This window comes from Vigna unguiculata, chromosome 4 (assembly GCF_004118075.2).
Source record: "Vigna unguiculata cultivar IT97K-499-35 chromosome 4, ASM411807v1, whole genome shotgun sequence".
NCBI classification, from domain to species: Eukaryota; Viridiplantae; Streptophyta; class Magnoliopsida; order Fabales; family Fabaceae; genus Vigna; species Vigna unguiculata.
Genome location: NC_040282.1, coordinates 6279565 through 6302704, shown reverse-complemented (window position 1 = coordinate 6302704; position 23140 = coordinate 6279565). Strand labels below are relative to the sequence as shown.

Sequence of the window (23140 nt, the reverse complement as noted above, 5' to 3'; positions counted from 1 at the left end):
TGAGAATATGTAAAATAACATACATATACATAACCCATTCGTCTGAATCTGAATCATCTGGATGGAATAAGCTCATATTCATAGTACCCTTAAAGTAACGAAGTATATGTTTTACTCCAAACAATTTTCTTCTTGTAGTTGAAGAACTATATCTTGCTTAACAAATTTACAGCAAATGCAATATTAGATCGAGTATAATTACCAAGATACATTAGTGTTTCTATGACACTAAGATGAGGTTTAAGAAGAGTATTTATTAACATATAACAACCTCACAACTATTGGAGTGCATAATGGACATGATTTGTCCATTTAGAACATTTTAAGCACCTTAATTATATAAGTCTATTGACGTATAAAAACATCTTTATTTAAATACCCAATTTCTAATTTCAAATAAGACTTTGCCCTTCAAAGATCATTTATCTCAAATTATTTCTTTGAGTAATCAATTGCCTTGTGAGCTCATTAGGAGTTCGAACGATGTTTATGTCATCTACATAAACAATAATTATGGCAATTCATTTTTGGATCTTTTCATATAAATACAAGAACAAATAAGATCATTTCTATATCCTTATTTTAATAAGTACTCAATAAGACAGTTATGTCACACACGTCCTGATTGTTTTAATCAATAAAAGAGCATGTTCAATTTTATTGAATAACCCTCTTTAGAATTTGTCTTGTTGAGCAAATAAAATCCTTCATGGATTTTCATATAAATATGATTTTCATTCTTAAAAGAACCATACAAATAGGTTGTGACATCATCCATTATATGTAAATGCAAACCTTGTTGTGCAACTAGGATAATCGAATATTGCAATGTTGTTGCATCCAATACTAGTGAATATGTTTTTTCACAAATCAATACAAGGTTTTGTGAACAATCTTGAGTAACTAATTGTGCTTTGTATCTAACAATTTCATCATTCTTAATTTGATTTTTGCGTAAAAATCCATATATACCCAACGGGTTTCACAACTTTAGGTGTGCGAACTATACGTCCAAAAACCTATCGTTTAGCAAGCAAATATAATTATGCTTCTTTGCATATTTTCGTTTTGGTCAATCTTTTCTTTATCGACAATCTTCAATGGTCACTTCTTATTGATCCTCATTGTCATTAATAACATTCATCGCTATGTTATAAATAACAGTTTCGTCAATGTTAACTTTATTTTGGTTCCATATTATATGATTCATGACATAATTAATGGTTCGGTTCCAGAAGAACCTCAAGTACCTGGAATTGTTGAAAATGATGAGATCTTAATATGAGTAGCATCCATATGGCCATAATCAGAATGTGTTTTTATGTTATTCTCATTATTTGTAAGATGCTTTGGTGTACAATAAGTACAACTCAAATGACCTTTATCACCGTAATGATAATATATACTTTCATCTTTTTCGTCAATATTTTCACATTTTCATTTTCCCTTTTTCTCATTATTGTGCCACTTTTGGTGACAAAATGTGTCTTTGAAATTTTCTTTATAATCATGTCCATAATCAATATCACGATCACGATCATGAAAATATAAATCAAATGTTGTTGCATTCACTTCTGGGAATGGAGCAGAACCAATTTGGACAGGTTTCATGATTTTTTATCAAAAGTTCATTACTTTGTTCAGCCATACAAAGACATGAAATAAATTCATAATATTTAGGTTAAAATACTCCGTTGGTCCTCGTTTTTGTAGCAAAATCTCAATTTGGTCCTCGTATTTTTATTAGTCTCAATTAGGTCCTCATTTTTGTAAATTAGTATCAATTGGGTCCTTTCCGTAGATAACTAACAACGTTAAGTAGGTGTCACGTGTCAGCTTCTCGTTTTTTTGAATTTTTTGAATTTTTTTGAATTTTCTTTTAATTTTTTTTAATTTTTTTAAATTTTTTTTTAAATTTTTTTTAATTTTTTAAAAAAAATATTTATGTCACGTGTCACTTCTATAATGTGCCACGTGTCAATCTAATATGGTGACACGTGTCAAATTAATGTATGAATCTCAATTTGGTCCTCATATTTGTTAATTTGATTTGATTTCAGTCCCAATTTTTTTTAAAATAATTTTAATTTCATATGCTCCAAATTTAGAACAAATTTAATTTTTTTATAAATGTAATGATGATACTTTTATTACAAGTGATATTTCTATTACATATTTTTAACAACATTTAATTTATTTAAATTTATATTTTACATTAAACTTTATTTAAATTTTATTTTAAAATTATAAATATATAGATTAATAAATTTATATTCGAAATATTTGTATAATATTCAATATCAACAATATTTTAGAGTTGGCTTAAAAATAACAATTTTATAAATTCAAATTTAAAATTTTAAAATAATTTTATAAAAAATTAAAATAAATATATTTAAAATTTTAATATTAAATATAATTAATATTATTAAAATATTTAATAAAAATATCAATTTTCATAAAAATAATCATAACATTATATAAAAGTAAAATTTGGTTTAAATTTGGAGTGCCTGAAATTGAAAATTTAAAAAAAAAAAATTGGGACTCAAATCAAATCAATTTAACAAATATGAGGACCAAATTGAGATTCATATATTAATTTGACACGTGTCACCATATTAGATTGACACGTGGCCAATTACAGAAGTGACACGTGGCATAAATATTTTTTTAAAAAATTTTAAAAAATTCAAAAAAAAATTCAAAAAATTCAAAAAAAAAATTCAAAAAAAATTCAAAAAATTCAAAAAAACGAGGAGTTGACACGTGGCACCTACTTAACGGTGTTAGTTCTCTACTAACGGAAAGGACCTAATTGATACTAATTTACAAAAATGAGGACCTAATTGAGACTAATAAAAATACGAGGACCAAATTGAGATTCTGCAACAAAAACGAGGACCAACGGAGTATTTTAACCTAATATTTATTGCTGCATTCACTTCTGGGAATGGAGCAGATTAGGCGGATGTCATGATTTTTCATCAAAAGCTATATTGCTTTGTCTAGCCAGCCATACATAGGCATGAAATAAATTCATAATATTTGTGAAATCTCTTTTCACAATATTTTTTTCGCAGGAGCAAATTAGTTGCTTATATGTTTTATTTCTTTATTTAATGGTATCCCAATATCCATTGCATCTAAATGTATTTCAACATTTAAAATCCAATATAAGAAATTCTTCCTTGTAATATCAAGGGTCACAAATCCAAATTTTGCAACGTTTCGCATGTTTAGAACCAGCACATAAAATAATAATATTAATAATAACAATCATCATCAAAATAATAATAATAATCACCAGCATAATAAAAAAAAAATAAAAAGATGAAGATGAAAATTGATAAAGTTGAACAATTCTTGGCACAAGAGAAAAAATATAAGGTAAAATTATAAATTGAGAAAGGATTAGAAAGAGCCTGGATTGAGACACGCAAAGCATTGTCGTTAGATAAAAAAAGCTTTCACTAGTCCTTAGTTGGTTTGAGCATCGTGTTGATAACGTGTTACGAAATAAAGCGAATAACAGAGAAAATATTAGATAAAAGAGAAGAGAAGAAACAATAGAGAATAAAGAATGAGAGAATAGGGAGCAACTCATCTATGTATTATTATTGATAGGAAAAGTCTTATTTATAAATAAACATGTAATCCATAAAAGAAACAAATTAACTTAGTTAATACAAATATTTACATAAAGAGTAATGAATCATATGAGTATCAATCATATGAGTAAATGTATCAAATCAATGGACAATCATTAATTCATAACAGTAACAAATTTTTAGAGATCAATATCTTAATTAGAGACTAATAAATTGTGTAGCTAATGTTATTGACCAATTTAGAAACCAATTATGTTTGTAGTAAAGGTAGTTAATGTTAGTGACAAATATATAAATCAATTCACAATAGAAACTATTTAAATTATCAATGACCAATTATAAATTTTTGGAACTATTTTAGTTGCCAATAATTTTTAGTTTTTAAATTGATACCTAAATTAGTCACTGTATAGTGACTAATTATTTTTAGCACTCAAATTGATCATTATTCAAAGATTTTCTTGTAGTGTACTATGATTTTATAGATTAGATACTTCATTGATAAATATCAATAAAGTATTCTAAAGTATCGGACACAAATACGTGTGAGAAACAAATACTTAACCTAAATTGAAATATCGATGTATTATAGGGTAATATAATAGAGAAAAATAATGATAATAATAAAAAGTATACTTATACAAAATATTTTAAAATAGCAATTATTTTTTAAAACATAGTTAATAAATATAATTTTTAGAAATTCAGTTAATAATTATATTACAATGGGAATGAAATTGTGTAAGAAAAAATATATCTTTTCATATATATATATATATATATATATATATATATATATATATATATGCTTAAATAGTATTTTAGTTTCAATATTTGTATAGTTTTTTCAACTTGATTATTTATTTATTTTTCATTTTGTTCTCATTTTATTTAAAATAATTTAATATGGTCCCTTATATTAGTTTAGTATTAACACTCTTTAAAATGTGACCATGTGTTAATTAAAACTCAATCTCTCTTTGAAACCCTTTTTCTCTAGTGAACAATCCCATCCTTAGCCATACTCCTTCCATTGTCGTTGTCATCACAGTCTTCCTACTACAACGCCTTTAATCGCCACATTATCGCCCTTTCAACTCCTATGATGCATAAGCCTCCTTCATTCCATCACTATCGTCGTTGCAGTAATGGAAGATTCTCTTCACCACTAAGGTAACTCCTTCATAAAAGGTTACTTTTGTTTTCTTGGGTACTTTCTGTTGTTGACCTTCAATATGTATGTCAGTGGGAAGGGAGGAGGAAGATGGGTGAGTGTCATTAGGGTAGTGACAATGGTGAGAATCTTCCATTGTTGAAATGACAATGGTGGTGATCTAGTTGAAACGAACGAGGCTTATATGTCGCATGTTGAAGCAAAAGGAGGAAGTGATGGTTATGGTGATTAAAGGGATTGGAGGAGAAGGTGGACTATGGCGACAACACTAAGAGTGGGGTTCGAGATAGGGTTGTGTTGAAGAAAAAGGATTTCCAATGGGAGAAAGGGATTTGGACTCACATGTTGTCACCTTTTAAATGGTGTTAACACCAAACTAATGAAAGATACCACATTGAATTTATTTAAATAAATGGAATGGAATTCACAACAAAGAAAATAAGGGATCAAATTGAATGGACCCTACAAATATTGAGACCAAAATACTAATTAAGTCAATTTTATATTGAATTTATTTTATTTTTTTCAAATATATAATCTTTAAAATCTATGAAAAATAAAACACTTTAAAACTAGATAGAATGAGAAAAATAAATTAATTAAAGAGCGACTGCATTGTAAGAAAAATAAATAAATGAAATGTGAGTGAATTCTTTCTTAAAGTTAGTTTAAAAAAAATGTTTGAGTTTGAAAATTATAATGAAAATACCAATGAGACTTAAGCCCAACCACATAATTATGGGTTTATGGGTCTTCATCCTTATACGATGCTCCACTTTCTCATTTCTACCCAATGTGGGACTTAGACTCACACTTTGATTCCCAACAATCTCCCCCTCAAGGTTAAGTCCCTTCCACCACATTGGTACACTCCCCCTTTACTTATTACGATCATTAAATCTTTGAGAATGATCATTATATCTCTAATACTAAATTTATGAGATTTTATGTACATATTTCTTTCTCTTGACTCCATAACTAAAGCTTCATTTTTAGAAGAGAAGATAACATTATTGCTACCCTTCCTTCTAGTTTCTTCATTTAAGAGGCTATTTTGAACCATGTCAAAGTCAATTTTCCATTGGGAGCAAAGTTACTCAAAGATACCACCAAAGTCTCTCAACTGTCAATGAGTTAAGCAACAACAATGCTAATAGTTCATCATCATACAATCTCCATTGTGGTCAACTGGTTCACCATATTAATTGTATTTCAAGTTTACTAGCTTCCTAATAAGGAATGTCTTGTTTAAGGAATTTTTAGACTCAAACAACTCACTTAATTTTTTCCATAAATTGTAAGCAAGAGTCTCACTTGACACATGATGACAAATAAATTGATCTATCCATTGTCTGATCACACAAATAGTCTTCCTATCTATTTTCTTTCAATCTCCATCAGATTTATCTGTTGGTTTAACACCATCTTCCTCTCAATAGGATCATACAGGTCCTTGCAAAATGATAAATCTTCTACGCGAGATTTCCATATTGAATAATTTGTAGAATCCAATTTAATCATGGTTCCTGCACCATCATTATCTTCCATTTTCAAAGTACAAAACAAAGCCCCTAACCGGAGCTCTAATACCACTTGTTGGATTTTTCGAGGGAGGAGATTCACTAGGGAGATACAACACTAATGAGACCTGAGCCCAACCACATAAGACATTCACACCACTCTCAACCCAAAACCTTAAGGCAATGGATTTATGGGTCTTCGTCCTTATATGGTACTTCACTTTCTCATTTCTCCCCAATATGCTCATTTCTATCCAATATGAAACTTAGACTTACATTTGGATTCCCAACAATAATAAATTAAACCAAAGTATTAATCAATTATTCTAATTGAATTTGTAAAACTAGTTACAATGTCTCTCTGAAATAATTCCAATTATGACACATGTTAAAGGATTAAACACATTTCTCATCAATTGCAAAAACATATTTAATCAATTATAAAATATTTTAATTGATTTTGATATTGAGAACCTTGAAAATGTTGGGTATTGGGCTCCCTTCCTATGTGGAGAAAAGGCCCAAAATTTGAGAAGTTCATGTCTCACTTAACCTAGTGGAGAGGAGGCTATAAAATAAAGAGAGAGGCAGAATAATAGAGTCAGAATACACTGAAAGCCCTAACACATAGAGGGAGAGGTAGAGAGAAAATTATGTTCACGTTTTTCATAGAGCTGTCGCAGTAAATTCGGCGCTGCGGATTCGTTCACCGTTGGATCGGGCTGAAATTTTTACAACAGGTTCGGAACTCATTGCTCTTCATTCTGACTGGTTGATCTTTGATACGAGGTCTGAGTTGGGAGATATTAATTTCGCACTGCAGCAGTGATTCATAGAGGTTTTTCTCTCTTGTTCTTCTCTATTTGAAAGCTTTTTTGTTTTGTTATTTGGTTGAGTGTTGGCATTAATTTGTGCTATTGATTGAGACTCTTTTGTACTCTTGTTGATCATAGTGGAGCTATTTCTTTGGTCTGGACGACTCGTGGTTTTTACCCTTGATTTGAGGGGTTTTCCACGTTAAAAATCTTGGTGCCTTTATTTGTGCTTTTGGTGATTTATTATTGTTGCTCTTTGATTATTGCTCCTCATAGATTCTTGCAAGTTAGGGGAAATTATATCCGCTGCATTCTCTGGTATATTGTTTGTTGTTGTTTTCCCCATCAGAGTGGTATCAGAGCCGATGGTTAAAAACTGGCTCAGACGAGTGCAGGTCCCTGTATCGAAAGTCTTCCTGGCAAGGGTTCCAGGTAAGCGTGTCCCGTTAAGATGAACGGTGGTACGAGAAGGGGTACTCGTGGTTGGGAATGCTTCCGCTGGAGGGGGAGTGTACCAATGTGGTTGAAGGGACTCACCCTTGAGGGAGAGATTGTTAGGAATCCAAGTGTGAGTCTAAGTCCCACATTGACCAGAATTGAGAGAGTAGAGCACCATATAAGGATCAAGGCCCATAAACCCATTGCCTTAAGGTTTTGGGTTGAGAGTGGTGTCAGTGTCTTATGTGGTTAGGCTCAGATCTCATTGGTATTGTTCTCCCCAGTGAAACCCCCTCTGTAAAACCTGACAAGTGGTATCAGAGCTCTTGGTTGGGCTATATTTACTTGCTTGAATGATGGAGGCAAATGCAAAGATGGTTGCTTTGAATGGTACAAATTATCATTTGTGGAAGGGCAAGATGAAATATTTATTAGTTGTCAAAAAATTGCATCTTCCGGTCTTTACTACACAGAAGCCAGATTCTATGTCTGAAGAAGAATGGGACTTTGAGCACCAACAGGTATGTGGTTTTATTCGGCAATATGTTGAAGATAATGTTTATAATCATATTGCTAATGAGACACATGCCAGAGCTTTGTGGGAGAAGATTGAGTCTTTGTATGCTTCTAAGTTGGGCAATAATAAATTGTATTTGTTAAATTGCTTGATGAATTTGAGGTATAGGGAGAATTCTTCTATTTCTGATCACTTAAATGAGTTTCAAGGGCTCCTAGATCAATTGTCAGGAATGGGCATAAAGTTTGATGACGAAGTTATGAGATTATGGTTGCTTAATACTCTACCTGAGTCTTGGGAGGTATTTCGGGTTTCAATTACGAACTCTGCCTCGAATGGCGTTGTTTTTTTTCACATGGCAAAAAGCGGTGCTCTTAATGAAGAGATGAGAAGGAAGGCACATGGTTCTTCATCTCAGTCTGAGATGCTTATTACAGAAGTTAGGGGGAGAAGTCAGAAAAAGGAACATAAAGGTGGTAGAGAGCAAGTCCAAGTCAAGATACAAGAATTTAGAGTGCCATTTTTATCATAAAAATGGGCACATTCAGAAATATTGTTTTAAGTGGAAAAAAGAGAACAAAGACAAGAAGGGCAAACAGAGAGAGAATGACCATGATGATGATGATCGTGTCACTACTGCTACAGATGGTGATCTTTTTCTTCTTCGTGACTTTAAGTCTGTTAATCTTGTATCTGATGAGAGCATGTGGATTATTGATAGTGGTGCTACATTGCATGTTACACCTAGTAAGGAGTTATTCACATCTTACACTTCTGGTGATTTTGGAGTGTTGAAGATAGGTAATGATGGTGAGTCTAAAGTGATTGGTGTTGGTGATGTTTGCCTGCAAACCAACATGGGAGTGCAGTTGTTGCTTAAAGGAGTCAAACATGCTCCAGATGTTCGTTTTAATTTAATCTTTGTGCAGTTGCTTGATGATTGTGGTTATGACAATCACTTTGGTTCTAGTAAATGGAAGCTCACTAAAGGTAACTTAGTTATGGCCAGAGGGGAGAAATAATCTAAATTGTATTGGACTAAAGCTTTGGTTGCTAAAGACAATGTGAATGCTATGTATATGGAGGCATCTTTGTGGCACCGGAGGCTTGGTCATATAAGTGAGAAAGGGCTTAACTGCTTAGCTAAAAAGGATGTGCTTTTGGGATTGAGAAATGCAGAATTGGAGAAATGTTCTCATTGCATGGCTGGTAAACAAACCAGAGTATCTTTTAAGAAGCATCCACCCTCAAGGAAGTCAGAATTGCTTGAATTGGTGCATTCTGACGTTTGTGGCCCATTAAAGGTAAAATCATTTAGTGGTGCACTTTACTTTGTTACTTTTATTGATGACTGTTCTAGGAAGCTATGGGTCTATGCTCTTCAGCGAAAAGGTCAAGTACTTGAAAAGTTCAAGGAATTTCATGCTATGGTTGATAGGCAATCAGGCAAGAAGCTGAAATGCATCCGTAGTGATAATGGTGGTGAGTACCGTGGACCTTTTGATGTTTATTGCAGGCAGCATGGTATTAGACACGAGAAGACTCCTCCTAAAACTCCTCAGTTGAATGGTCTAGCGGAAAGGATGAACAGGACCTTGGTTGAAAGGGTTACATGTATGCTTTTGGAAGCAAAGTTGCCTAAGCACTTTTGGGGAGAGGCATTGATTGCAGTTGCTTTGAATACTGAGGTGCCAGACAAAATTTGGTTTGGTAAGAATGTTAGCTATGATCATTTGCGTGTCTTTGGTTGCAGGGCATTTGTTCATGTTCCTAATGATGAAAGATCCAAGTTAGATAAAAAGACAAGGCAATGTATCTTTATTAGCTATAGTGAGGATGAATTTGGCTACAGGTTTTATGATCCTGTTGAGAAGAAGCTTGTTAGAAGCTGTGATGTACAATTCATGGAAGACCAGACCATTGAAGACATTGATAAGGTGGAGAAGACCACACCCGAGAAAGATAGTAATCTCACTGATGATAATTCGATGAGGTTGCCCGCTCACAATTTGGAGAATGTTGAAACGGAAGCTCAAGACAATGAGCAACATGGTGATGTTGATGATCAACAGTTTGGAAGTGGAGTAGAGGTTCCAATTGATGATGCTCAAGAGGAACATGATAATGATGACGATCTTGGTGATATACCTGAATCACCTCAAGTTCAACTCAAGAGGTCTAATAGACAGAAACAACCTTCTACAAGGTATTCCTGTGATGAGTACATAACCTTGACTAACGGTGGAGAACCTGAGTGTTTTGAAGAGGCTTTGGATAGTGAAGAGAAGAAACAGTGGCTGGATGCAATGCAAGATGAGATGAAATCTTTGCATGATAATCACACTTATGACTTGGTGAAATTGCCTAAGGGCAAAAGGGCATTGGAAACTAGGTGGATTTTCAGGGTGAAACAAGATTCAAATTCTACGCTTCCAAGGTACAAGGCCAGATTAGTGGTGAAAGGTTTCAGACAGAAAAAGGGTGTTGATTTCAATGAGATTTTCTCACCTGTGGTGAAAATGTCATCCATCAGAACTGTGCTAAGTTTAGCTACTACTCTTGATTTGGAGGTTGAGCAGATGGATGTGAAGACAACTTTCCTTCATGGTAATTTGGAGGAAGAGATGTACATGAAGCAACCTGATGGTTTTCTTGTTGAAGGTAAGGAAGATTATGTGTGTAGGCTAAGGAAGAGTCTATACGGTTTGAAGCAAGCTCCAAGGCAATTGTATAAGAAGTTTGAGTCTTTTATGTGTGAGCAGGGTTACAAGAAGACTACTTCTGATCATTGTGTCTTTATTAAAAGTTTTTCTAATGATGACTTTATTATCCTGTTATTATATGTTGATGACATGCTTATTGTTGGGAAAGATATTTCCAGAATTAACAGGTTAAAGAAGACACTTGGTGAGTCTTTTGCCATGAAAGACTTAGGAGCTGCTAAAAGGATTCTTGACATACATATCTCACGTGATAGGAGAGAAAAGAAGATTTATCTATCACAAGAGCAATACATTAGGAAGGTGTTGCAGAGATTCCAGATGGAAAATGCTAAAGCTGTGAGTACTCCTCTTGCTACTCATTTTAAACTGAGTGTTAAACAGAGTCCTTCAAATGAAGTTGAGAAGACCAATATGAGTAGAGTTCCTTATGCATCTGTGGTGGGCAGTTTGATGTATGTGATGGTGTGTACAAGACCAGATATTGCACATGTTGTTGGTACAGTTAGTCGATTTTTGTCAAACCCAGGTATAGAGCATTGGAATGCTGTGAAATGGATTTTGAGGTATCTTCATGGTACAGTTGATGTGAAGCTTTGTTTTGGAGGTGATAAACCTACTTTGATGGGTTACTCAGACTCAGATATGGCTGGGGATATTGATTCCAGAAAGTCCACTTCGGGCTATTTGATAAAGTTTGCAGGGGGAGCTGTGGCTTGGCAATCAAGACTACAGAGGTGTGTAACGTTGTCTACTACAGAGGCAGAGTTCATTGCTATTACTGAAGCATGCAAGGAGTTGTTATGGTTGAAGAAATTCTTGCAGGAACTTGGTTTTAGGCAAGATAACTATTCATTGTTCGTTGATAGCCAAAGTGCTATCCATCTTGGTAAGAATCCAACTTTTCATTCTAGATCCAAACATATTGATGTGAGGTATCATTGGATACGTGATGCTTTGGATGCTAAGTTGTTGGAGTTGGAAAAGGTTAATACAAATGATAATGGTGCTGATATGATGACTAAAGCATTGCCAAGAGGGAAGTTGGAAGTTTGTTGTGAGATCGTCGGTTTGGCGGTTATCTCCACATAGTTGTGAGAGGGAGATTTGTTGGGTATTGGGCTCCCTTCCTATGTGGAGAAAAGGCCCAAAATTTGAGAAGCTCATGTCTCACTTAACCTAGTGGAGAGGAGGCTATAAAATAAAGAGAGAGGCAGAACAATAGAGTCAGAATACACTGAAAGCCCTAACACATAGAGGGAGAGGTAGAGGGAAAATTTTGTTCACGTTTTTCATAGAGCTGTCACAGTAAATTCGGCGCTGCGGATTCATTCATCGTTGGATCGGGCTGAAATTTTTACAGCAGGTTCGGAACTCATTGCTCTTCATTCTGATCGGTCAGATCTTTGATACGATGTCTGAATTGGGAGATATTAATTTCGCACTGCAGCAGTGATTCGTAGAGGTTTTCCTCTCTTGTTCTTCTCTATTTGAAAGCTTTGTTGTTTTGTTATTTGGTTGGGTGTTGGCACTAATTTGTGTTATTGATTGAGACTCTTTTGTACTCTTGTTGATCATAGTGAAGCTATTTCTTTGGTCTGGACGACTCGTGGTTTTTACCCTTGATTTGAGGGGTTTTCCATGTTAAAAATCTTGGTGTCTTTATTTGTGCTTTTGGTGATTTATTATTGCTGCTCTTTGATTATTGCTCCTCGTAGATTCTTGCAAGTTAGGGGAAATTATATCCGCTGCATTCTCTGGTATATTGTTTGTTGTTGTTTTTCCCATCAGAAAACACTTAAAAAAAATTGTGATTTAATTGATTATAAAAACTAACAATTAATTTTGTTTTTCTAAACCTCTTACGAACAATATTAAAAAACCTGCTATACTTTGTTTTAACTTTATAAAAACATTCTTTTAAATTTCTTTTATTTTAGGTTGTATGTTAAATGAAAAAACCTTATGAATACATTATGTAAAGGACACAATAAAAAAAGTTAAACTCTAAGACACATGTTCATTAACAACATCTTCAATCATAGTCAAAAGCATTTGAGTCTTCAAGTCCAACATGCACTCCTTTTGTTTGTGATTTTCTTTTTCTTGTCTTACCAAATATTTACGGAAATAGTAAGTACCACAGCTTTGGACATTAATAGTAAGAATAATTAAACACGTGTTTAGTTTTCAATAATAATCATGTGTTTTAAAAGTTAACATTAATATTCAAGTAATTTGTTCTTTTTTTCGTATTGGAATTGATATCAATTGACGATCTAATGTTAGTATGAAACAGGTTTGTTATTTAAAAAAAATATTAATATAATTAGTTTAAAAGGATATATATCGATTTAATTTTTAAATTTAAAAATTAAAATATATTAAAGTTTTAAATATGAAAGAATCGTAATTTTATATTTAAATTCAATATTTAAAAGCATATTTAATATTTTAAATAAAGTAAAACTAGCATCTTAGTTTCAAATAGAAATTTCATTTCCTTTTTGTAATTGTTCCTCTTGAAACTTAAATATTTTGATTCAGTTTCATATTTTGTCAGATAAATAAATAATTTTTAGTATTTGTTATGAAATACCCATCTAAATTTTGGGATACTTGTTTTAACTTTGCTCTAATTATGATAACCTTTACTTCTCATGTGAATTGGATATTTATGGTGATTTAAATTTTGAAACTATAAGTCATATCAATTTAAAATTTAATCACCACATATTAATGCAAATAGTAAATAGTAGTTCAATAATTATAAAATAACTTAGTTCAACACTCATGATTGTTATATAAATTCAAATTACAACAAATACATTAGTTAATACAAATTACAAAACATAGATAACTTAATTTTTGGCTCCAATAACATTTTTATTTATAGGTCTAGAAGGTATAGAAAGTGAAGATGAATTAACATTGGGATCACAAGAATTTGAAATTATTCCGAGTTCCAATCTCACTTCCAGACATTGTAAACCAGTTTCAATCGACTAAACTAAAATAATTTATTTTTCTAAAAAATCAGAAATACAATAAATAAAATAAAAAAACAAAACTACATAATGTTTAGTAAAAAAACAAAACTATATATATACACACACGCGTAACAGCAGCAAACGAAAGTCAGAAAAATAAAAAAAATTGAAATGAAAAAATAAAAGCAAGATATAATGTTTAGTAAAAGGAGAAAGAGAAGAAGAAGGGAATACGTACGCACGAGGGAACAACGAAAGAGGGAAAAGAAAAGAAGGGAACAGTGACGCCGCTGAACCAGAGACCCGACGGAGCTGCGACGCGAAGCGACCGGAACTGCGACGTGGACGAGCGGAGCTACGGCGTCGAAGGTGATGAAGATCAGAATCCAGATCACGAAATAGGTCAATGTTCGATTAGGGTTTTCCATTTGGGATTTGGGCTTCGATCTCTGCTTACAATTGGATTTTCGATTTGGGTCGTTGGGGTTTGAATTTGGGCTTAAAATCTGAATGCCAACGACATGTTTTTCTGTCATTTCATCCCGTTTTTCGAACTCGGTAACTCGGTCTCAAACTCGCGAGTCTGGTACGAGTCAGCGAGTTAACTTCGAGTTTGAAAAATAACGAGTTTATATGCGAGTTAACTCGTCAACAGTGTCATGACTCGCAGACTCGTACGGGTTTACGAGTCAACCCGCGAGTTCGATATCCTTGGCTGGAACTGTAGCTTGTGGACTCTTTTTTCTTATTTTTGTTAAGAGTTTGTTTCAGGAATGGAAAAGTTTCAGAGTATACATTCTGGGTAGTTTAGACATAAGTGACAAAATCCATTTATGTTTCAATATTTGATCTTTTCTAGGTGTTGCTGCTTGTGGACTCTTTTCTCTTATTTAAATTTGGAATGTCAGGAGGGGAAAAGTTTCAGACTATAAATTCTAGGTAGTTTAGTCATCAGTCATAACATCAGTTTATTTTTCAAAATTTCATCTTGTTGTAGATATTGTTGCTTGCGGACATTCTTTTGCTATTTTTATTTGGAATTTAGTTCATGAATAGGGTAGTTTCAGATTGTAAATTCTGAGTAGTTTAACCATTAGTGATAACATTAGTTTTTTTTTTTTTTTTTTTTAATTTGATCTTGTCATAGGTATTGTTGCTTACAGACTCTTTTTTTATACTTTTATTCTGAATTTGTTTCAGGAATGGGAAAGTTTCAGATTATTTTTGTGCTCAATTGTTCTCTGCAAACTTACTTGAATGTGGGGGTTTTATCAATGTGTGTTACCAGTACTCATCCATAAACACTTTGAATCCTAACACAACAACCAGAATGTTGTCTAAAAGAAAGCCACTTTACAGATTCCCGTTCATTCCTGTGTCTGTCCTTCTCATATGCCTATCCTTCTTGTTTTTGTATCATTATTATGTGAAACCTAGTTCTCAGATCTCTAGATTTTCCAATATTTCAACATCCCATACCCCTCAATGCTCCAGCCAAGCCCTCACCTTAGGGGAGAAATTCATGTGGTATGCACCTCACAGCGGGTTCAGCAACCAACTTTCAGAGTTCAAGAATGCTATCCTAATGGCTGGTATACTGAATCGAACTTTGGTGGTTCCTCCTATTCTGGATCACCATGCTGTTGCTTTAGGTAGCTGTCCAAAGTTTCGGGTTGTAGATCCAGAGGATATTCGGAAATCTGTTTGGGATCATGTGATTGAGCTTGTCCAAAGTCGAAGGTTAGTAAATTTTGTCATGCATTGCAATTAATGAATTGTGATTTTCTGGGTTTTAAATAGCGCTGTTATAGTTATGTAACAATGCAGAGTACACCTGGCCCTGTACAAGCACTGCTGTAGCAGATCAGTTTAGTGCAGTGGACCAAACAAATTCCTATATATGAAACTTGTTCTTGACTTTTATTGGTTTTTACATATATTTTGTTTAAGAGTCCAAACTTTTGAGTAATTTAATGTCAGTTTTGAAAGTTTTGTTGCATTTGCTATACATTATATTAACCAAAGGGTTTTCAAAGTAGTGTCTATCCTGCTAGTGCTAAAGCACTTTTCGAGCCAGCCACTAAGTGCCGTTATTCAAGATTTAAATAGTTGGTATTTTTGTGAAGAAAGCTGGAAGTGATGCTTTGGGTATATATTTGTCTATATGATTAAGATGAGATTGACTGGATCAATTAAAATTTCCTACTATAGCTTCTTTTAAATAAAAGTGTCAGAATAGTGCATAGAATGCAACATAGATATTTTTTATTTTTGAATTTAGTTGTTTTGTTTTTATTTTCAGTTTACATTGTTTAGTTGTTGAAGATTTTATCATGATTTAACACTATTTGTGCCTACAAATTATATTTGGTCCAATATGTGATATCATGGTGAGATAAGGCAAACAATTGTTGTTTTTCATCCTTGTAAAAAATTATTTCTGAAAGAATTATGAATTTCAAATCTGTCAGAGATTTGGGATTATCTGAAGAAAGAATACTTTGGCTGTGAAAGAACTAAAGGCATTCAACTGTCCAACTTCGCTAGAGAATTAAAGAAGCAGAGCATCAAGGAGACAAAAAGAATTAAAAGCTATGTTCATCGGTTGATGAGTATAACAAAAAAAATACAACTTCGTGGGAAGCCCTTTCTAGATTAAAAAATTGTTCAAAAAATTTTGGTTACTGTTCCAAAAAAAAAAAATGAGTAAAAATCTCAGCTTTGGATGAGGCAAAAGACTGGTCAACTATCACCTTAGAAGAATTGGTAAATGCTTTACAAGTTCAAGAGCAGAGAAAAATGATGTGACAAGTGTGTTTTTCATGTAAAAGCACAGTTCTAGAGGTGGAAAAGACAAGAAGAACAATAAATGGAAGAATGAAAAGAACGAAGGCTCCAACAATCATCAAGGTGAGACTTTCCCCTTGTCCACATTGCAAAAAGACAAATCGTCCAAAGGAAAAATGTTGGTGGAGGCCAGATGTCAAGGGTAGAAAATGTGGTATTTGGGACATGTAGAGAGAATATGCAAGTCTAAATCTTAAAGAGGCATAGAAGAATGAAATGAACGAAGGCTCCAACAATCATCAAGGTGAGAACTTTCCCCTTATCCACATTGCAAAAATACAAATCGTCCAAAGGAAAAATGTTGGAGGCCAGATGTCAAGTGTAGAAAATGTGGTATTTGGGACATGTACAGAGAATATGCAAGTCTAAATCATAAGAGGCATAGGTGACTTTGGAGGAGCAAGAAGAGGAGCAACTCTTTGTTGCAACATGTTTGGTTACAACCAACACTTCTAGCTACTCATGGTTAATAGAGAGTGGTTGCACAAACTATGTGACCAACGACTAGAAACCTTTTAGAGAGCTTGACAAAACCATCACCTCTAGAGTGAAAATTGGTAATGGTGATTTCATCTCAATTAAAGGGAAATGGGCTATTGCTACTGAAAGCTTGTTAGGTTTGAAGTATATCTCTAATTTTTTATGTGCTTAACATTGACCAAAATTTGCTGAGTGTTGCAGAACTTGTGGAGAAAAGCTTCAAAGTCATATTTGAACATAATTGGGTGTTTGATCAAAGATGCACTCAGGGCAAAGATGTGTTCAGGGTGAAGATGAGATCTAAAAGCTATGCTATCTAGTTGAGGAGAAGTAGCATGTCTAAAGCTTACAAAATTTTCCAAACACAAAATGGAAAAATTATTATGACTAAGATGTAAAGTTCATGGAAGATCATCAATGGAATTGAGAGGAGACCGTAAGAAAACAACTTCCATAAACTCCACAACTATTTGATGAAGTTGATGAAATTCTTGTCACAGGGACAAGATCTCTATTTGATACTTATCAAAGGTGTAATGTTGCTGCCTTAGAGCCTGCCGAATTTGAAGGAGCGGAAAAAGATGAGAAGTGGATTAATGCTATGAAGGAAGAAATAAATATGATTGAAAAAAATGACATTTGAGAGTTATTGGATTGACCACAACACAAACAACCCATTGAGTGAAATGGGTTTATAGAACTAAACTAAATGCAAATGGTTGTATAAGTAAACACAAGGAAAGATTAGTGGTGAAAGGCTATGCTCAAGTGTTTGTAGTAGATTTTCGTAAACGTTTGCTCTGTTGATACAATCAGAATGTTGCTTTGGCTCCACACAAAGGTTGGAAAATTTACCATTTAGATGTAAAATCTCCATTTTTAAACGGTTATTTGCAAGAGGAGATTGTTGTGGAGCTACCAAAGGGATTTCAAGTCAAGGAACAAGAAGACAAGGTTTACAAGCTAAAGAAAGCCTTGTATAATCTTAAAGAGGCTCCAAGGGCGTGGTATGACATAATTGATGATTATCTTCAAAACTTGGATTTATTAAAAGTCCATGTGAAGCTACATTATATGTGAAAAAGATTGGAGCAAGAAAAAGATGAAGTCTTTATAGAAATACAGAAGAAGTTCCGCATGGAGACTTGCAAAAATCAGATTTGTTGGAATTGTTCCTAGAATAACCACAACATAGATATTTTTTATTTAAGTTGTTTTTTGCTCAGTTGCTTTGGTTTTATATTCGGTTGTTTAGATTTTTTAGGTTGGAGATCTTATCATGATTTACCAATATTTGTCCCAAAAAATATGGTATATTATGGTATAATTATGATTTACCAATATCTATGCCTAAAACTATGGGATATCATGATATCCAGTTTATGTACTTACTTTCAAGCTCTATAAATGAGCATATCAATAAAATATAAATCAGTCTCTCTAATTAACAAAAGAACAGAAAAAAGAAACAAGAAAAATAAGTTTGCTGTGTTCTCTTAAGTCTTAATAAATGATTAACAGACAGAGGTCATTATTCATTGAGCATAAATTTGAGGAAAGTTAAGGCTGTGGTCTTAGAGGTATAATATTAACCACTTCGCGTCCATCCAATGCATCAACCATATTTATTATTACTAAGCCCTCTTTTTGTTTTTCTATGATTTGTTTAGCATTGTTTTAGCATTATAAACATTATTAATACTCATGTTGCCGTCAAGATAAATCTCTCCCCTTACCCTATTCCTGCCTATGTTTGTAGGATATTATAAGAAATTATGTCTCTCTTTGCTGTGGGACCTGGGAAAAATGGTGATATTTTAAGCTATTTCCACGAAATCAGATACGGACCACTTCGTTCTTTACAGTTCCATGATTTTCACGTTGCAAAAATGTTTCTAATAGTTGTTGGCTTGTTGATTTCGTATTTGATTGCTAAAAACGTTTCCTATTATATCATAATAATATCATTGGCTGTAACAATGGAAGTAAAATTTAAGGGCATGAATACCTTTCTTGCATGGTTTCTGTATCGTTGAAATTTTATTTGAGATCCCATTTCACTTTATTTTCTGTGTAAATTAATTAGTCATTTTTCTTGCAGGTATATATCCATTGCTGAAATTATTGACATCTCATCATTAGTTTCTTCCTCTCTTGTTCGAGTGATTGATCTTAGGGATTTTGTGTCGATATGGTGTGGCATCAGCTTAGATTTGGCTTGCGTAACAGATACAAAATTGCATTCCCCTGTTTCTAAAAGCCTTAACCAATGTGGATCTCTGCTAGCTGGGCTCCATGGTAGTATTGAAAAGTGTATATATGCTGTCAATGACGATTGCAGAACTACAGTTTGGACTTACAATGAAGATGGGCATGGAGACGGCATGTTAGATTCTTTTCAACCCGATGAAAAACTGAAGCAGAAAAAGAAAATATCATATGTTAGGACACGGAAGGATGTATTTAAGACTCTAGGACCCGGTTCTGAAGCTGAATCAGCCTCGCTGCTGGCATTTGGAACCCTTTTCTCTGCCCCATACAAAGGTTCTGAATTATATGTGGATATCCGTGAGTCTAATCAGAATCAGAGATTTCTATCTCTGAAGGAGGAGACTAAACTTCTTTCCTTTGTCCCAGAAATCTTGATAGCTGGAAAGGAGTTTGCTAAGCAAACCATAAGGGCTCCATTTCTTTGCGCTCAACTTAGATTGTTGGATGGGCAGTTTAAGAATCATCAAAAGGCTACATTTCAAGGATTAAAGCAAAAACTAGAATCTTTGAGGAAGGAAGGTACTCTACCAATTCATATTTTTATAATGACTGATCTTCCGGGAGATAATTGGACTAATACTTATTTAGGTGATTTAGTTAGAGAGAATGACAAGTATATGTTATATTTTTTGAAAGAGAATGATAAGCTGATTAAGCGAGCAGCTATAAAACTCATGACAGCTGGTCATGGCCAGAGGTTCCTCTCAAATTCATATAGTACAATTGGTAAAAAGTATTGTTCCAGTCAGAGATTGCCAGATTTACTTCTTTATGTTGAGCAGACTGTATGCAGCTGCGCATCTCTGGGTTTTGTTGGAACACCTGGGTCAACAATTGCTGAAAACATAGAACTCATGAGAAAATTTGGCTCAAGTTCTCAGAAATGTTGATGGTTTTGTGGAAAAGCAGTTAATGCTGATAGGCTTTTTAGGATTGATGAGGTGAGAGTTCAATCATGTTTGTACTAGAAGATTGTTGAATACGCGCCATGTTCGGAGATATCTGTTCTTTCCTCAAATTTTGATGATTCGTCAGCTTTGCGAGGCAACAGTCATTTGTTAGGAGATACACACTCTACAGTCAAGAGCATTGTTATTATTTTAGGTATGAACTCTGCCACTCTTGTTTTTTCCCCAAAGGTTAAGGAGTGTTAATTTTGTTGCCTAATGAAAAGAACATTTTTTTTCCTATAACAGTAGTAATTCCTTCACAAAACACTTTTGGAAAGCACCTCAGAATTTCTTTTTACCAAAAACTGAAAGCGTTAACCTTTCCAAGCATACTCTCTTGATGCCAACAGCGCTCCTGGTTTTTTACATAAATTGTTAATTCAGAGTGACCATTCTTGTTTGATATACCCATAACCAGAAGTATGAAAGAAGGAGGAAGTTGAATTGCTACTTCGTGCAAGACAAGAACACTCCTAAATTATTTCCACATCAAGGTGTAGTGTGCTTGAGGCATATGCTAATTTACAAAAGTATGAATGTGTAGTCCCTTCCGAACTATAAATAGTGACTAAGGATTTGTGTGGATACTTATTTTTCTTTCTTATTTCCTTCTAAAAGTATATAAGGAAAATTTTGTCTTCTAAATAGATCACGAGTGTAACCATGCCAGTTTGATTTAAGTTGCGTACTTTTTGTATTACACCACCTCAACAGCATGCTACTCTCTTTTTACACTTTAAGAAATTAGTTTATATTATAATTGTTCAGATCATTGTGCCCCGTTTGGTGTAGGCACTTGCCTAAGCTACAAGGTGCTTAAAGTGAGTGCCCTTATGGATCACCATTTGCCAATTATTAAAAGATATAAAAGTTGCAGAATATGACCAACTTTACACGATATTGTGCAGATTGGAGCACAGCATGTGATAGTTTCTTGACAATGTTTATGGCATCAACTCAGTTCAATATTCTGCAAGAGGATGCTATGACAAAAAGGAACGAATGCTTAATAAATGCTACATCTTTTAATTAATTTCCTCTTAAGGGTGTTTTAGCATCTCATGTATTAGAAAACCACATTAAAATATAGCATCCTAGAACATATCCTTTATCCAACAGTAATTGGCTGAGAGTGTAAGAAACCTAGTATGAACCAAGTAATTTTATAGTGTTTCACTCTCTCATCGGAAAAAAACACAAATGCAGTGCATTATAAGAGATACATTTTCAATTATACTCTTATTTCGATAATTTTTATAGTAATTTTTGTTATTAAATATCAATTTGTAGCAACAGATAAAACTAGTTCTAAATGGAGATTAACCCAGATATTACTTATAGCATGTGTTTGTACTATAGTTTAGAAGTTCAGTTGAACTTAATTGTAAAAGTATTTACTTTGAAAATTTAATTACTCATTTGGTCTATATTTTTGTTCAAAGATGTTAAATTGGTTTTTTCACATTTTTTTAACCTCAATTTGATTCTAATTCTTGAAAAAATTAATGTTTTTTTGTTAAAATTTTTAAAACTGAAACTTGTAATAAAAATGAATTGTTTTGTTGGTGTAATTAATATAATCTTAATTTCAATTATCTTTCATTTGCTTCAATAAATTTAATTAAAATAACTAAATTTTTTGTTTTAAAAGTTAGAACCAAATTAAAATTAAAAAAGTTTAGAAAATTAACTTGATATTTAAAAAAAAAACAAGAATTAAAAGAATAATTAAACTGAAAGTGTATTAAATATAGCTTGATTTACGTTTGCTTGTTTTTTTTTTTCAAGAAATTATGAACTTTCAATATTCTTAGGTGAAAATTGGAGAAGATAATTTTTTTTTGGCAATAATAGAAAATCAACACACCGCTGATTTTCATTCAATTTCCATTCACCAAAAAATTCATCCAATGGAACGGATTAAAGAATCCAAAATAATATATATATTGTAGTATTTTTTTTCAATTTTTTTTAAAAGTGAAACTGTAAATTGAAATAAAAATGTAAATGAAAAAGTGTAAAGATAGATTATATTTCAAGTTCTGAAGAGTTGCATCATTCGAGAAAAACAAAACCCATTTGGCAATTTGTTGTCAAGTTTCTTCATTACTTTTTATTCCATCGAGACACCAAACAAAAGGTGCATAACGGTTCTAAAACTACTCTGAACAAAAAACACACAGAACATGATTATGAAGTACAATATATATTGTTTCTTCTATCGGCAAAAGAATATATACTTGAGTACTTGTGATCCTCGTATACGTTCCTATAAGTATAGATATTAAAATAAGTTTCAATTCTTAAGTTAATTTGATTTTTTACGGGTCTGAACTAAATTTGATTAAAAAAATATATAAATATTGATCAAACTGGACCTAATTTATTTAATGTACGAGTTAAATGGATTCGAAACAGATAAAAGATAAGATTGGTTGACACACAATCCATCAACAATAATTTTTTTTTTTAGTTTTTATTATTTTTTACAAGTATTTTTAATAATTATTTAGTACTTATAATTATGTCGGTTGACAATAATGTTTGAATAGTTTGGATATTAATTTATTAATTTGTCAAGTCATGTAAGTTAGAACTTTAATTTTCAACTATTTTTATAATAATGTTTGGTAAAATTAGTGAATATTTTGATTGTATTTGTTATAAAATAATGAGTCGAGTCAATTCACTATGATTGTACTATAGTAAATATATAAAATAATTTAGAAGAACAAAATATCTTTAAGTGGGTTAACCTATTTACTAACCCACTAACCCATAATGGGTCAAGTTGGGTTACAAAATTT

At 32.7% G+C, this 23140-nt stretch overlaps 1 protein-coding gene across 5 annotated transcripts; it reads left to right on the top strand.

Moving 5' to 3' along the window:
* Positions 1-13966: 13966 nt before the first annotated feature.
* Positions 13967-21579, top strand: LOC114181577 (O-fucosyltransferase 30). Of its 5 annotated transcripts, XM_028068070.1 has the most exons (5): positions 14214-14724; positions 14986-15525; positions 19214-20487; positions 20580-21154; positions 21242-21579. In XM_028068070.1, the coding sequence occupies exons 1-3, from the start codon at positions 14687-14689 to the stop codon at positions 20271-20273; spliced, it is 1638 nt and encodes a 545-aa protein (XP_027923871.1). In that variant the 5' UTR covers positions 14214-14686; the 3' UTR covers positions 20274-20487; positions 20580-21154; positions 21242-21579. The 5 variants fall into 5 exon arrangements, with proteins under 5 accessions (XP_027923873.1, XP_027923872.1, XP_027923871.1 ...); XM_028068072.1 differs by lacking the exon at positions 14214-14724 and adding an exon at positions 13967-14154 and having other exon boundaries at positions 19214-21154; positions 21242-21435; XM_028068071.1 differs by lacking the exon at positions 14214-14724 and adding an exon at positions 13969-14187 and having other exon boundaries at positions 19214-21154; positions 21242-21435.
* The last annotated feature ends 1561 nt before the right edge of the window (positions 21580-23140 follow it).

Bases quoted from the DNA above. Each gene is read 5' to 3' on its own strand.
- LOC114181577 (XM_028068069.1), top strand. From the start codon at position 14,687: ATGTCAGGAGGGGAAAAGTTTCAGACTATAAATTCTAG. The intron at 14,725-14,985 runs GTAGTTTAGTCA...AATTTGTTTCAG, and splicing joins TTTCAGACTATAAATTCTAG to GAATGGGAAAGTTTCAGATT. The intron at 15,526-19,213 runs GTTAGTAAATTT...TTTTTCTTGCAG, and splicing joins GAGCTTGTCCAAAGTCGAAG to GTATATATCCATTGCTGAAA.